General features: G+C 37.1%; 1 protein-coding gene across 3 annotated transcripts in view; it reads right to left on the reverse strand.

The window, feature by feature from the left end:
* Nucleotides 1-392: 392 nt before the first annotated feature.
* Nucleotides 393-14,597, reverse strand: part of LOC110122916 (signal recognition particle subunit SRP54) — a 66,879-nt gene continuing 52,674 nt past the window's right edge. For 2 of the 3 annotated variants that reach the window (XM_070478034.1, XM_020870561.2), the window contains 4 exons: nucleotides 9,743-9,916; nucleotides 3,394-3,460; nucleotides 2,715-2,812; nucleotides 393-2,417 (listed from right to left, as the gene is read on the reverse strand). In XM_070478034.1, coding sequence (XP_070334135.1) covers nucleotides 2,211-2,417; nucleotides 2,715-2,812; nucleotides 3,394-3,460; nucleotides 9,743-9,916 — 546 coding nt within the window. In that variant the 3' untranslated portion in view covers nucleotides 393-2,210. The remainder of the gene's footprint in view (nucleotides 2,418-2,714; nucleotides 2,813-3,393; nucleotides 3,461-9,742; nucleotides 9,917-14,597) is intronic. The other variant, XM_070478035.1, reaches the window with a different exon arrangement.

Raw genomic sequence — 14,597 nt, forward strand, 5'->3', positions numbered from 1 at the left:
TGAATCTTCTTCTAAAGTATTATGTATATCAAAGATTACAGAATTCCTCATTCATCAGAGAAGGGTCATTTCATTTCTGGGAAGTATTTGGACATGTTTATTTTAATAGAGTATTTCAATAAAAAGTATTCTAGTATTTTACTTTAATTAAAATCATTGGTATAAAAAAAATCTGTCTAGCTTGATTAACCAGCACCAGGGTTACATTTCACAAAATTTAACTCCATTTTGTTAAGAATTTTTGTTAGAGAATTTGTTAAGTATAAAGATTCTCAACTGTACTGTTTAGTTTTTAAAAGAAAGAATAGAAGAGGGTAGAATAGCATGAACCATGATTCAGAAGGAACAGTAATTATTCAAAGGGTTGGAAAGGAAGAAAAAGTGAAAGAGGCTTAAAAATAAGACAAAACCGTTTAATGCATTTATGGGAAATTTTATACTCTGCATAAATAAAAGTATAAAAGTTTAAGGCACAGTGAATATCTATATAAACATTATAAACTGGCCACTGTTGGACAAGTAAAAATTCAAGAAATGTAACGCCTTTATAAATCATTATCTTCCTTCTACTACAATCAGAAAAGTTTCTGAGTCAACTCCTTTACATCTGGTGCCTCTAGAGAGAGAAAATTCAGGTCACCTTTAGATACACTTGCCTTTACAGGATACCCAAATAAATATGAGTTTGAATATCTTCTCGAATGAAGGTAAAAACAAGGGGAACACATCAGATTAGCATTCTTTACTGGTAAACTACAATTGATGATGACATTATATAATCTGAAGATTAACCCTTTAAGCACTAAATTATATAGTTTATACCCATGACTAAAAAGATCACTATCACATGCCATGAACCACCATACTATGAATCCATGTAACTGAGGATTCCAAATAAAGAATTATCTTGCCTAAATCCTTCAAATTTCAATTGAAGAACTTAGTGGTCAGATGCTCACTGCTAACAGACTTCCATAATAAACCCACTGCACCTATGTTGTTTGTTTGAAGCTATACGTTAGGCAGATATATTTAAGATTGAACTTAATGCTATTTAGAAGACTATTAACAACCATTAATCTCTAAAGGCTCTTTAAGTTTGCGAATAGGTTTTTAGCAGCCCTGTATCTAAAATATACATTTCTCCTTACATTAAGTTATAAATCAAAGTCATACAGATACCGCATAAGATTCTGAACACATACGGGAATATTTTCAAAATTAGTTTCATATTATACTTTTGTGAAGTCTGCTAATGGCACAGTGGGTACAGAGATGGCCAACTGGGTCAAGCAAACCATCCACTGTTGCTACTTCGAAGTGGTTAATGACAGTTAATTTCATTATGCCACCACTGCACCTTGTACAATATTTAACAGTGAACCCCTAGAGGGTTAAGTCTTCATTTGTCCCCCAATATCACCCTGCAACTACTTGACTCAGAGGAGGCATTCAGGATTGAATGACTGACATAACCAGGATGCCATGTGGATAATCACTAGGTATTACCATTTGAATACAAATACATTGATAAATTTATCCCATAGCTAGTGTTCTTAACATGTTCAAAGTTAGTTATTTAAATCTGAATAACTACTGAAAGAGAAAGTAAGATTAAGTAACCTTCATTAAAAATGGAAACCCATCTTAATATCTAGTGTTATAAACTCAAACACCTTCCCACGAAATAAAGTTAATTCTCAAGGAAAGAAAATTCAAAATGCTTTTATCGTGCTCCTTTTATTACACTCAGTAAACCATCCTTAGTATGAAATGAATGGTTAGCTATATAAATGTAAGACATAACATGAGAAAATCTAGGGGAAAAATCCTCATTTTAATCTGAAACCACAAATATCAGCTCCAGTTAGCCTTAATCAACAACTTACCTACTTTTTTCCTTACACAAAGACAAGCTTGATAATTTAACTCTTCCTAGTTGGTGGTTAAGGCTCTAGAATGTCCTTACTTTTTTTAAAGATCATTTTAAAACCAAAGCATTAATTTGACACAGTAAAAGCACAATACAAAGATCCAAATTTCATATCTGGCCTTTGCTAGATAGAGCTTAAGAATAAAGAAACATTCTTCCCTTTCCTGATAATAATTTAAAATATAAATAATTGTATTAAGTCCCAAGACCCATTGAATAGAGAATGTGAAAGTTCCTGGTATAAAAACTACCTTAGACGTCTGATAGTCATTTCATTCTACAGAGGGACAGAGACTGGATTTTGTTTGCTTTCTGTAATTACTTCACAATCTCCCTCCATTTCAAAATTGAGATTCACAAATGAACTGGATGCCAGTGTTTCTGGTTGATCAGACTGAACAATGGAATCAGCCTGCAGCTTATTTTGTTGGTATTGTCTTTCTGCTTCTTCCGACATTCTATTTTCTTCTTCTTCTTCTTCTTCCTAAAAAGAAGTAACAAGAATAGTTGAAACATAAATGTCCAAATGGAACAGTATTTTTCTCCCACTTTTAGCACCCAGCACAATGAAATATAGCTTAATTGTGCACATCAATCCTAGGAAAATCTAATTACAAAATTCTAAAATATATTCTAATCTGGTAAAGAATGATTAGAACGAAATTGCCTAGTGTAAGGGGGCTATCTCTTGGACAGCTAGAGGATACACGTCTTCATTATGCAACCCATTCAGTCCACAACAAATGAAACTGAATCAAGAAAATGTAAAAAGGAGACATACCTCCTTCTTCATCCGGTAATACTCATCAATTGCATACTGGTATTTTGGGGTGCTGATGCCCAAAACAGATGCAATCTTCTCTCCAAGAAAGTCACAAACTAAAAATATAAAAGTTATTAAAAAAAAATACAAAAGTCAAATGGTTTACATAATTCCATGTACATTTCTTGAGCCCTTTCTATGTGCAAAGCACTTTAGGAATACAAAATTTACAGTCCCTACCCTCAGAGAGATTATCAACATTCAGTACATCTTATCTGTGTATCTTCCTTCATTTCCCCAAGAAACACTAGTGGCTCCTTCTGGGCTCCCAATAACACTGCTGGTAATAAGCAGTCAAACAGAATGAGAACAATGTCAGCGAACCAAATGGCAAAACAGCAAAATAACTGCTAACAGACCTTTTCTGTTCATGTTCACAAACATGAAAACTGTATCTAAATGAGTATAGCTGTTTTTCAGTCCTTTTTTTTCAAAGCACATCCGGAAGCTAAAGAATGAGTTAAGGTGAAGTATAAGTTAGATTAGTGTCTCCAGTGGTAGCTAGCTAGCTGCTGAGAAGGGCGTGACTAAACTCCCCATTGTTTTTCCTTCATTTCTGAAACACGCTATTTGGCCAAGTTCCTGTTCTGGGAATATATGATACTGGTTATACAACATTCAAACAAAAAAGCAGTACCTGAGAGGGTGGATGTGGCAGCTCGAAGCATGTGAAACCATAAGTAGGGGCCCCACGTAAGTTTTGTCTGCAATAAGAGGCTAGGTTAGCAACCTTCATACTTAAATTTATTCTATATATCTAGGCCAGGATGAAGCAGTCAAATACTTGGTGGGTACATAGAATATTCTATAGACAGTATAACAAACAGGCTACAATCCAATAAAAAAAATTAAAATCTTTGTAGACAGAATGTCACAAAGACATTTAACATTCACCCATACAACTACCATCACCTTAAGTCCATGGAATAACTCAAAAAAGTGGCAGTCACTGAAATGGAGTTGGTAAGTCACAACCTTGATTATTTACGAACTGACAATCCAGAGCCTTCCTTTCTCCTGTCTTGCTGCCTTTTTTTTTTCTGTCTTCATTGTTCAGAAACATATCAGAGGGTGTGTGCAGTCAATTAAAAGGGATCTAAGGAATCATACATACAACACACTTCTGGGTTAGTGGTGAACTGAGGTTCAGAGAAATTAAACAGGATAAGTGAGGGCATATCAAATGAACTTTTAATGGTAAGAAAATAAGTAACCAGTAAGTGGCAAGATGAGTTTTTTTGTTAATTTAAGGATTAAAAAGGGACTAGACCATGCAACCCAAGGAAAGTTTAACATAACTGGCAGGCTAGAAACACTGGCAGACTGCAATCCACACTACACACCTCATAGTTAACCTTGGTGCTGTAATTCCATAGAATACTTTTATAAAGCTTGACACATAGATGACAGTTTGCCTCTATGGAGGAAACTGGTCATAGGAGCATGCTTCAATATACCATATTTTTGTTTATGAAAAGAAAACACAGTATAGAGCATAAGCTCTATCAAATACATCAGTCAATGTTTCCATATTGGTTTCTCAGAGAGAAGAAAAAGATAAGCCTTAATCCATAATCTTCTTAGATAAGATATGCTGATGATTATAAGGGCCTTAAAAAATCAAATACAAGGATATCTGTAAGACTGAAAACCACAGACACTAGAAACTGCTTCTTTTCTGTTGGTGAAATGGAAATATCTTCCTTTCCTGATATCTGAAGCTGACAAGGTTGCCAATTTCAGGGTTATTTCCTTTCTTCCTGGTTAAGGAAAAATTTTCACCTGAGGGCTTTCAAAGTCATTTTGGGTGGACACTATCTGTCTAATCAAGTTCTCATGCAAATTACTTTAAAGAATAACATCATATATTTTAAAAACAGATATCTGTAAGCCTGGGCAGACAGGCTAAAGCAGAGGAGGAAACAAAATGAAAAGTAGGTGATAGTATTTTTGAAAGGACGCACAAGTAAGGTAGCTCCTTAGTCTCTCTTTACACAAGAATGGATGTCCAAGCAAACAAACACATTCAAGAAAGTACTGTATATTTCTGGCTCCCTGATAAAATCTGCTATATCTTCTATATTCAGAGCAGAAGGCATTTCTCATGTGGGATAAGGGTTAGTTCAGGGCTCTGTTTAATATGCTCTAACACTAGTGTTTACGTATGTCTTTTACAGCAAGTGGGACAGTGCAGAAATAAAGGGAATGGAACCAATTTCTATAACACATAGTAAGTGATAGGGCCAAGAAATTACTTAGAAAAAGATTCAGCAAGCTTTGGATGAAAGTACGTATTTCTCACTGGACCAATTCTCTTGAGGTTGTTTCTACAGAAAATAATTGCTAACGTCCAGGCTGTAACTACCAATGGGTCAAATCTGTTCCAGAGCTAAGACACTGGATAAGGGTTCCTGAAAACCATCTATCATTAGCACACGAATTTTTTACAGAATGAATGAATGGGGTGTTTTGTTCAGACACTGACCTAGAGTCTGCTGGAACCCTGCCATCACTACCAGCATCACTACTGCCACCACCATCCCAGTAACAGGAGAACTGGGACAAGATCTAGAGTCTTTAAGACTTCCAGTTTATGGGTGCAAACTCTAGTAGATTCATTCTTTTCTTCAAAAATTTAAGTATCTATTTCTTTCTGAATAATGATCCATCTCTTCCTTAATAAGGAACTATTAAGCCTTGCTATCTTGGGACTTTCCTGGTGATCTAGTGGTTAAGAATCTGCCTGCCAGTGCAGGGACACGGCAGGTTCAATCCCTGGACGGGGAAGATCCCACATGCCGCAGAGTAACTAAGTAACTACTGAAGCCTGCATGCCTGAGCCCTTGCTCTGGGCGATGAGAAGCCTGAGCACTGCAATTAGAGAGGAGCCCCCGCTCTTCGCAACTAGAGACAGCCCACTGCAGCGACAAAGACTCAGCACAGTCAAAAATTAATTAAAATTTTTAAGACCTTTTTAAACCTAAGCATACATGTGTTTTACAACATTATTACACTTTTTCTATCCTGCTGGTTTTGCCATTTACTATACTGAAAATATTAAGCATATTTCTTAAATGCTTCGATTTCTACAGGCAGAAAAACTAGGCCCAAAATATAATCATTTGGAAAGCTCTCCCTTCACAATGTAAAACTTCACAACAGAAAAGTTACCAATAAATATTCACCAGTAACATATGAGACTGTCCATTCCCTTATACCCTCATTAAAGTATACTGTCCTTTTCCTTTTTATTTATTTACTTTTATTATTTTGGCCATGCCTTGCATCTTGCAGGATCTTAGTTTCCCAACCAGGGATTGAACCCATACCCTTGCAGTGGAAGCATGACCACTGGACCACGAGGGAAGTCCCACATCCTTTTCCTTTTTTGAAATTTGATAGGCAAAACTGAGCCCAGATAATTTTTAGTTCTGACCATATTATGAAAGGCATCAATCCACTTATATAGGTAGCAATTATGTGCATAATCAAAGTTTTAATGTGTAATAGTTAAATACACATATATATGCATATTTGAGGAACCCTAAGCAAAACTACCACAGGTTAAAGGAATTACTAGAAACACACTTATTCTTAAGACACGTCTAAGTTAAAAATCTGTGGAAATTATAAAAAGACCTGGGTCTCCATTTCTTACTTTCTATCAGGTACCATATGCCAGGAGTATTATTCTTAAATATGTATTTAAAATATCTGGGCTTATCTTTAACTGGGTCAGTTCTACAAATCTTCTATATAAATATAGGCCAATACCTTTCCCAAATTGCTTTGTTCTCAGATTTATGATGCATTAGAAACAAACAGAAAATGGACAGTCTGCTCTTCACATTATGTGAAGCTAGATCTGTCTTCAGTGATTAACACCTGAGAGGATAATTGGTACTTTGCTCAAAAAGATAACAAGTTGGTGAGGATGCAGAGAAACTGGGACCCTTAGTTGCTGTTGGTGGGAAAGCAAAATGGTGCAGCCATTATGGAAAACAGTATGGAGGGTTCCTCAGAAAATTAAAAATAGAAATACCATGTGATCTAGCAATCCCACTTCTGAGTATTACCCAAAAGAACTGAAATTAGAATCTCAAAGAGGTATTTCCACTCTCATGCTCCCTGCAGCATTACTGACAGCAGTCAAGGTATGGGACAACATGAAGCGCAGCGGCAGTCTAGTCCTGGCCACAGCAAGTGACCACTCCACGACTGGGCAGACCTGAAAACCAGCTCAGACTAAGCATGCTGTCTTCCGGTGAAGGAAATACAGACAGGTTTCTTATCACCCAGGTTTCCTGTCTTAGTTTAGGCATAAGAATTCAAACAAATTCCAATGACAACATGTTACATACAGGGTAACTTACAATTTTAAGAATGGATAGGGACTTCCAGCAAAAGAGTAAGAGTAACCCTGAGGACCCACGACCCAGTGAAACTGGTGGAAATTATTTAAAATGAACATTTAAAGCCTTTGGAAATGGCCCTAAGGCTATGTGCCAAAGGAGTAAACTAATCAAGAAAATAAAGGAAAATGAGAGTATGCAGTATGTGAACTAAGATCACAGGCCTTCCCAGCAAAGTAAAATGGAAACTCCACTCCAGACTAGGAACACAGGGCTCCTTCTACCCCCAGCTTCCAACCAGAGGCCTTTCTTTCCAGGAAGAACGGGACATTAACCAGCATTTCTCAACCTGCCCAGAAGCTAGCTATTCCTGAGACTAACTTCCAGGTGAGTGCGGTTGACAGGGGAGGGCTCCCTTCTTCCATCAGCTTCCACTGACATTAACGGAGGCTCTACCTTGAGCATGGTGCAAGTGAGAATGCTGGGGCACTGATCCCAGTCCATTAGCCAGTGGTTCCACGCCAGAAGAGATGAGCCATGACCTGAGGCTTCCACTCCCAACCTCAACTGAACATTCAGCTCCTAAAGTAGGGGGGTCACAGAGAAATGCACTACTATCCCTAGCCCCCAACTCTGGAGCTCTACCTAAGGGATTTTGCCCAGGAGGAAAAGCAGGCCATCAGACAGATTGCTCCTAATTTCTGCCCATGTGAACTAACTTCATCTGCAACAGAAGTGGAAAAGTCCAAGCTTAAGGGTACTCTCAAAATCAGTGAAGATTTTGGTAAAAGGCACTTGGGAAGAAATTCTTCGATTCTATCAAGATACAGGATCAACTGTAGTTGATCAGCTAGTTTGAAGCAGAGAACAGCAAGTGAGGAGGAAACAGAATTAGTTAAAAGAACCCATAAACTGACTAGACAAATAAACAGGCAAATATTACAACAAAATCAAGACCCTGGGAGTGGAGATTTGGGAGGAGGCAGAGGGGTGCACCCAGAGTTATTACAATATATTATCTAAAATGTCTAGTTTCAAACAAAAAAGTATGAGATATGCAAAGAGATAGGAAAGCATGACCCATACACTGGAAAGAAAATAAAAAAGCAGACAACAAAACTACTTGTGAGAGTGACCAGATGTTGGATTTAACAGGAAAACTCAAAGTAGCCTTTATAAGTACGTTCAAAGAATTAAGGAAAACATAGGGCTTCCCTAGGGGGCTCAGATGGTAAAGAATCTGCCTGCAGTGAGGGAGACCCAGGTTCACGGGTTGGGAAGATCCCCTCGAGAAGGGAACTGAAACCCACTCCAACATTCTTGCCTGGAGAATTCCACGGACAGAGGAGCCTAGTGAAATACAGTCCATGGGGTCCCAAAGAGTCGGACACAACTGAGCGACTCACACACACACACACACACACACACACGTAAAGAAATAAAGGAAGGTATGATAGCAATATCACATCAAATACAGAGTATCAATGAAGAGATTATAAAATAGAACCAGATGAAAATTCTGGTGTTGAAAAAGTGCAATAACTGAAATGAAAATTTTAATAGACGGAAAAAGAAAGTGACAGCAATGAGGGGAGAAATAGACAATTCAACAATAACAGCTGGAGACTCCAACACTCCATTTTCAATAATGAATAGGGCAACTAGGCAGCAGATCAACAAGGCAACGGAAGACAAAGAACATTATAAAGCAACCAGACCTAACAGACATCTATAGAACACTCCACCTAACAGCTCTTCCACTGCATGAAACACTTCTACAATATTCTGCATGCATTTGGAACTGCCTTCAAAGTATACTTTGTTACAGTCTTTTGAATATTTGCTACAATACAGAATCTGGTTCTGACTTTTTTATTAACTAAAATTTATTTATTAGAACCAAATCTGAAGAAAAACTAGTAATAACATTTTTTAAACCAAATCTAAATGAATAATTCTCTATTCTGCTACTCTGCTTCATTTTCTTCATAGAACTATCCATAGTCTGATAATTATAGTATATATTATTACCCTTCTGTCTACTGGTATAAGAACATAAATTTACAATGCCCATTGCTGTATCACCAGCACCTAAAACAGTACCTTTTAGAAAGTCAGTAAATATTTCAGCAACTGAACTCTCAAAATGACTACTCAGAAGGGCAACATTCCCTTTTTAAAAATGTACGACTAATCGTAATTTTATAGTCACATCTTTTATAGTTTAGAAATTCTTTAGTTCAGCTGGTGAGGAACACAGAGTTAAGAACTATAGACTCCTATCTTCGAATCAAAACTTGAGGCGATATAAAAAAGAAGTGACAACCATCTATAATATTTAATACAAGGAACAGGAATTCAAGCACTCTGCTTAGTGAAGTAAATCTGAAAGAAACCTATCCATGCTGACAAAATTCTGACTCTCAAAAACAAACTATTCACATTACTCAACATAGGAAAGAGGTCTAGCCATACTGTGTAAAAATACTGCTTTCTACCAAAATCATAACACAATGTTATAACCAGAATATAGTTTATTTAAACCTCAAAAGGTTCCTTCCATTCAGTACTTAAGGGAAACAAATCAGTCAGAACAAAACTCACTGACAAAAGGATCATCAGTATCACACCTACCGGATCAACAGTAGGCAAAACGTCTTTCTTCTCCAAGCCATCGACTTCATCTTCATCTGTGCTGTATTCTTCCATTGTTTCACCGCTAACAAAGTGGATGACTCTCCTTGGGACTTTCTTCTTTTTTCCTATGACTCCCAGTTCTACATTTTCAAAGCCTCTTTCATTACTCATCTAATGTCAATAATAAATCAGGAAAAGGAGAGTTTCAAGTGAGATTAATTTTCTTCCATGTAACAACAAAAAAAAATATTTGGGGTTGCTTTATTTAGGGAATAAAGAAATATAAGCCAGTCTATAAACAGTTTTTTAAAAACTAAGACAGGTCACACACACAAAAGAATATCAACAGCAAAAATGAAGGGTTTAACGAACTGAATAATAAAGCAAACCTCTTGCACACTCACCACCAAGGTTAAAAAATAAAACTTAACCAATTAAACTTTTTAAGTCAAAAGCTTAGAAATCAAGCAGCACACTTCAGGTCATAGCAATTCCAATGCTGAATAATATGTGAAGATATGCTGGACATCAATAATTTTAAAGAATTATAAAGGAATTAATGTGCAATATCAAAGGAAAATCATACAGATACATATACATATGTTAGATATGTAATATAAAAAAACAGTTTGTATTAGACAACCCTGGTAAGTCTTTAGATTTGAGTTAAGCTATGTGTGAGCAAACCAAAACCAGTTCAGCTTAATTCTGAACCTCTCCTTTTCTCAAAATGGAAGTCCCAAATTCAAATGCCTTTTAGGTCCAAGCAGGTTCCAAAAATGAGTAAATACTGCTAGAGATGAAGAGTAGAGCTTTAAACAAAAGCATGCCCCAACTAAAGACATTAAAATTGAAAAACTTTAAAGCACCATGCAGGCCAAATAAAACTCATTTGTAAACCAAATCTGGAAAACAGGCCATCAATATTCTATATGAGAACTTCCAGACTTCTCAGTCACTAATATATACAGGACAACAGTTTTCCTGATAGTAAAAATATTTTTACAAATTTTAAAACTATAATAGTCTAAGGAATTCTAATTATATCCAAATTTCATTCCTAAGGAAACACTAATTTTACCTCATACATACGGCCAATGTTCCAAAACTTAGAGCAAACACACTTTGTGGGAGAGGATGAAGAGCTTTTCCTTGTCATCTTGTCCCAAGTTTAAATTCCTAAGAAAGCCTCTCTTGTATCTTCTTAATAAGAGATTTCAAAAAGCACAGCACAAGTAATTGTAAAGAAAAATCTGACAACACTGGTTACCCCTCAGGTCAGGTACAAAAACGGAGAAGGAGATACAGGTGAAGGAACGGTCAAGTGGGCTTTTTATGCTTTGTGTATTTTGTTGTTGTTTTATTTTCGTGATGAGAATATGTTCATGTATTACTGGTTCAAATTTAAACCTAAACCAAAACCTAAACCTAAAATGACTACCATGCTTAAGACTTCAAGTTGGTGGGACTGTCCAGGAGAGTACAGAGTTCAAAAATTTCATCCTCTATAAGGATTCTTTGTGACCCCAAGGACTGCAGCTTGCCAGGCTTTTCAGCCCATGGGATTTCCCAGGCAAGAATACTAGAGCGGGTTGCCATTTCCTTCTCCAAGGGAGCTTCCTGACCTAGGGATCAAACTCACATTTCCTGCATTGGCAGGTGGATTCCATCTGCCAATGCAGGAGATGTAGGAGACACGAGTTTGATACCTGGATCAGGAAGATTTCCTGGAGGAGGAAATGGCAACCGTCTTCAGGACAGGCCACAGTCCACGGGATTGCAGAATGTCATATGTGACTGAGCAGAATGATAAGGATTCTTATGGTTGGAGATATGCCAACACATAATTTAAACCCATGATTGTTGTTCAAACCAAGAAAAGTTTTTTGAATTGCACCTGCAAAGAGATGGAGTTGCACTGATAAAATAATGGACTTGCCCAGAATTGCCCAGTTATGCAAGTATAAGTAACTTTATTCTTATGAATTATTTCCTGTTAACCCTCTAAAGTCCTTCTTAGAAAACAGATATGGTTCTTCTCTTTCCTTCACTTTCCAAAGGTAAGTTTAGTCATAGGCCAGTATTTGAATCCAGGTACATCCAACCCAAAGAACCCATGCATTGTTCCATGACTCACGTGAACATCACTGACAGCAACTATAACTGGTACAGAGCAAACGGAGATAAAAACCTTGACAGCATGGCCTATCCATAAAATAACCTGAAAAAACAAAACTACAATTCTCCCTAGCTGTCCTGGGGTTTCAAATATATGCTAGTCCTCAGTAAAGGAAAACCACCCCTTTATAGTGCCCATAAATAAGACGGACAACAAATGGCCCACCCACACCATCGTTCTTCTATCACCAATTCCTAAGCATGGTGAGCCATTCCCACCTAATCTCATTTTTTCCCCCTTCATATGAAATTTGGTTTATGCTTGTCCTGACACCAATGTCTCCTTTTGGACCAAGACTTTACAGGCAAGGAAAAGTCAGAGGAGCTGGGTTAGATCTCCAGTCATCATATGAATTGGGTGGATCTGATGCTAAAGCACCAGTCCCAGTCAATGAACAGATATGAGACCTTTTGTAGTTCATCATCATGCCTTATTCCACCCCCACCCCACCCCCATCAGAGCTGAAGAAGCTTTTCATTCTCCCTCTAGCAATCTCTCATTGGTTTAAGTTTTCTTTTCTAAGACACAGGCAAAGGAGAAAGGGTGTCTCTCACTGGTTTAACTATTTTGTCTTCTTTAGACAGCTTTAATGAATAAAAACACTCTGGCTGGGTCATAATAACTGGTATAAATTTATCTACTAACTCCATTAACTGACTCTTGGCTATATTTTTTTCAAAAAGATAAAAAAAAAAGCTACAAAGAGGAAGGCTAAAACATGATTCACATTTTCTAATTCTAATGCCAAAGTTAGTTAAGTACAAACAGAACTTTGAGTAATACTCTATACATAATATGAAATTTCAAAAGGCATTTATTTATTCTAATCATCACATTCCAAATAAAGATCTTTATTAAAGAGATTTTCATTTAAGTTTTCTTTTAAAATTTTAATATTCATTTTTGATACAGTAAAACCCAAGCTTTAGGTATAGCAGCTTGAACAGGTATGAGTAAACTTTTCCCACAAAGGAGAGAGAGTAAATATTTTAGGCTCTGAGAGTCATGTAATCTCCATCACAATTACTGAACTCTGCAAAAGCAGCCATGGACAACACATAATGAATGGGCTATGTTCCAATAAAACTTTATACAAGTCAGTGGCTGGTGGGATCTGGCCCACAGGCTATAGTTTGTCAATCCCTCATTTTAAGGAACCAGATTATCAAGTAGAAAAAAAAACCTGTGAAAGAACCTATGCCATGTGATTCCAACCTCTGCTTGGCAAGGACGTGGGGCAGGAGTTAGTTAAGGAAGATACTGATAGGTAAAACCAACCAGAAAATAATTTGATTCAAAATTTCCAACAATTATGAAAGCTAGTCTCTGAATTTGCAAAGGTTTCATTTTTACAGATAAACAATAAGCCTGCTGGTAAGAAAATTGTCACTGGCAACTACACAAACTCCATTTCAACAAATGCCAATGATCTGACAAAACAATTTTCTAACACCAGGAAATTATGAACTGCAATGTCAATTAACATTTTATTATCTTTCATGGTTAACCGTACTGTTTACATCTGCTTATCTTGTTTCCTTGGCCTTTTTTCAACAGCAATTGTCTTTTTATATATTCCCATAGTACCCAGAACTTCTTAAAAACATGTATTACGCTTGGAATTGACTCTGCATCATCTTCCCCACATAGGCGATCAGCACCATGGAAGTAGGCACAGTGTGTATCCTTCACTGCTACATCCTTTAGCCTACAGTTCCTGGCACATCGTGCTTGGCAGCTAGGGTGCTAATTAAACAAATGAACAAGTAGTATTGAAATTTTAACTTCTTTAATAATACTGAAGCTGAGATTCTGCTTAAAAGTCTAGTCGAAGAAGATACCGAATGGCCTGGTTTGAAACCTAATTCTAAACACAGACCCAAGCTCCTATCTCTTACTTCCTTCCCGACATGGCCCTTGGGATTTCTCAGTTCTGACAAGCAGAGGATGGCAGGCTTTCCTTCCACCCAAGTCTCCACCTCCGTGGCCTCTCCCCTCTTCCTGTGGTCAACGGGGCACAGATCTGGGTTCCCGGAAACATCTCTGCTACAGGAATGTGCATGAGAAAGCACAAAGGAAAGTTAGAAAACTGTGTGTATATATGAACCCTCTTGTGTATAACAAGATTCTATATATGCACAGGCAGTCCCAGAAAGAATACACCAGAAATCTAACAGTTACTTTTGGGGAAAGTGAATGTGAGAAACGGGTGATAGGAGGATCCCTATGATTTTTCCCTCTTTGCTCTACGGGCCTTCTTTACATTTGAATATTCATTTTATTATTTTTTTAACCAAGAGTGCAAAAATAACATAACAGTACTAAGTTGCAACAAACAGCCTCTCTTCCAACAACATTTATCTGGTAAATCAGTATAGGTATGTATACTTTGCTACTAGAGAGATTCAAAGCTGAAATCGTGATGAAAACAATTCCAGTAACAGGAGGTAAAATCAAATGGAAAACACATCAAACACTGGACTAAAAGGGTCAGCTCAAGTATACCTCCTGTCACCAAGAGGTCTCGACTCAACTGAACATGACAAGTGGCTTTGTAACCATTTAGCATTACCCTGAATTGCTTCTTGCAGGTTACCTTCCCCCTTCCTAAGCAGGAGAAAAAACAACTCCATATACAGTCTAGTCTCTGGACAACTTTTTGTTAATGCAAAC

Source organism: Odocoileus virginianus, chromosome 16 (assembly GCF_023699985.2).
Source record: "Odocoileus virginianus isolate 20LAN1187 ecotype Illinois chromosome 16, Ovbor_1.2, whole genome shotgun sequence".
Lineage (NCBI taxonomy): Eukaryota > Metazoa > Chordata > Mammalia > Artiodactyla > Cervidae > Odocoileus > Odocoileus virginianus.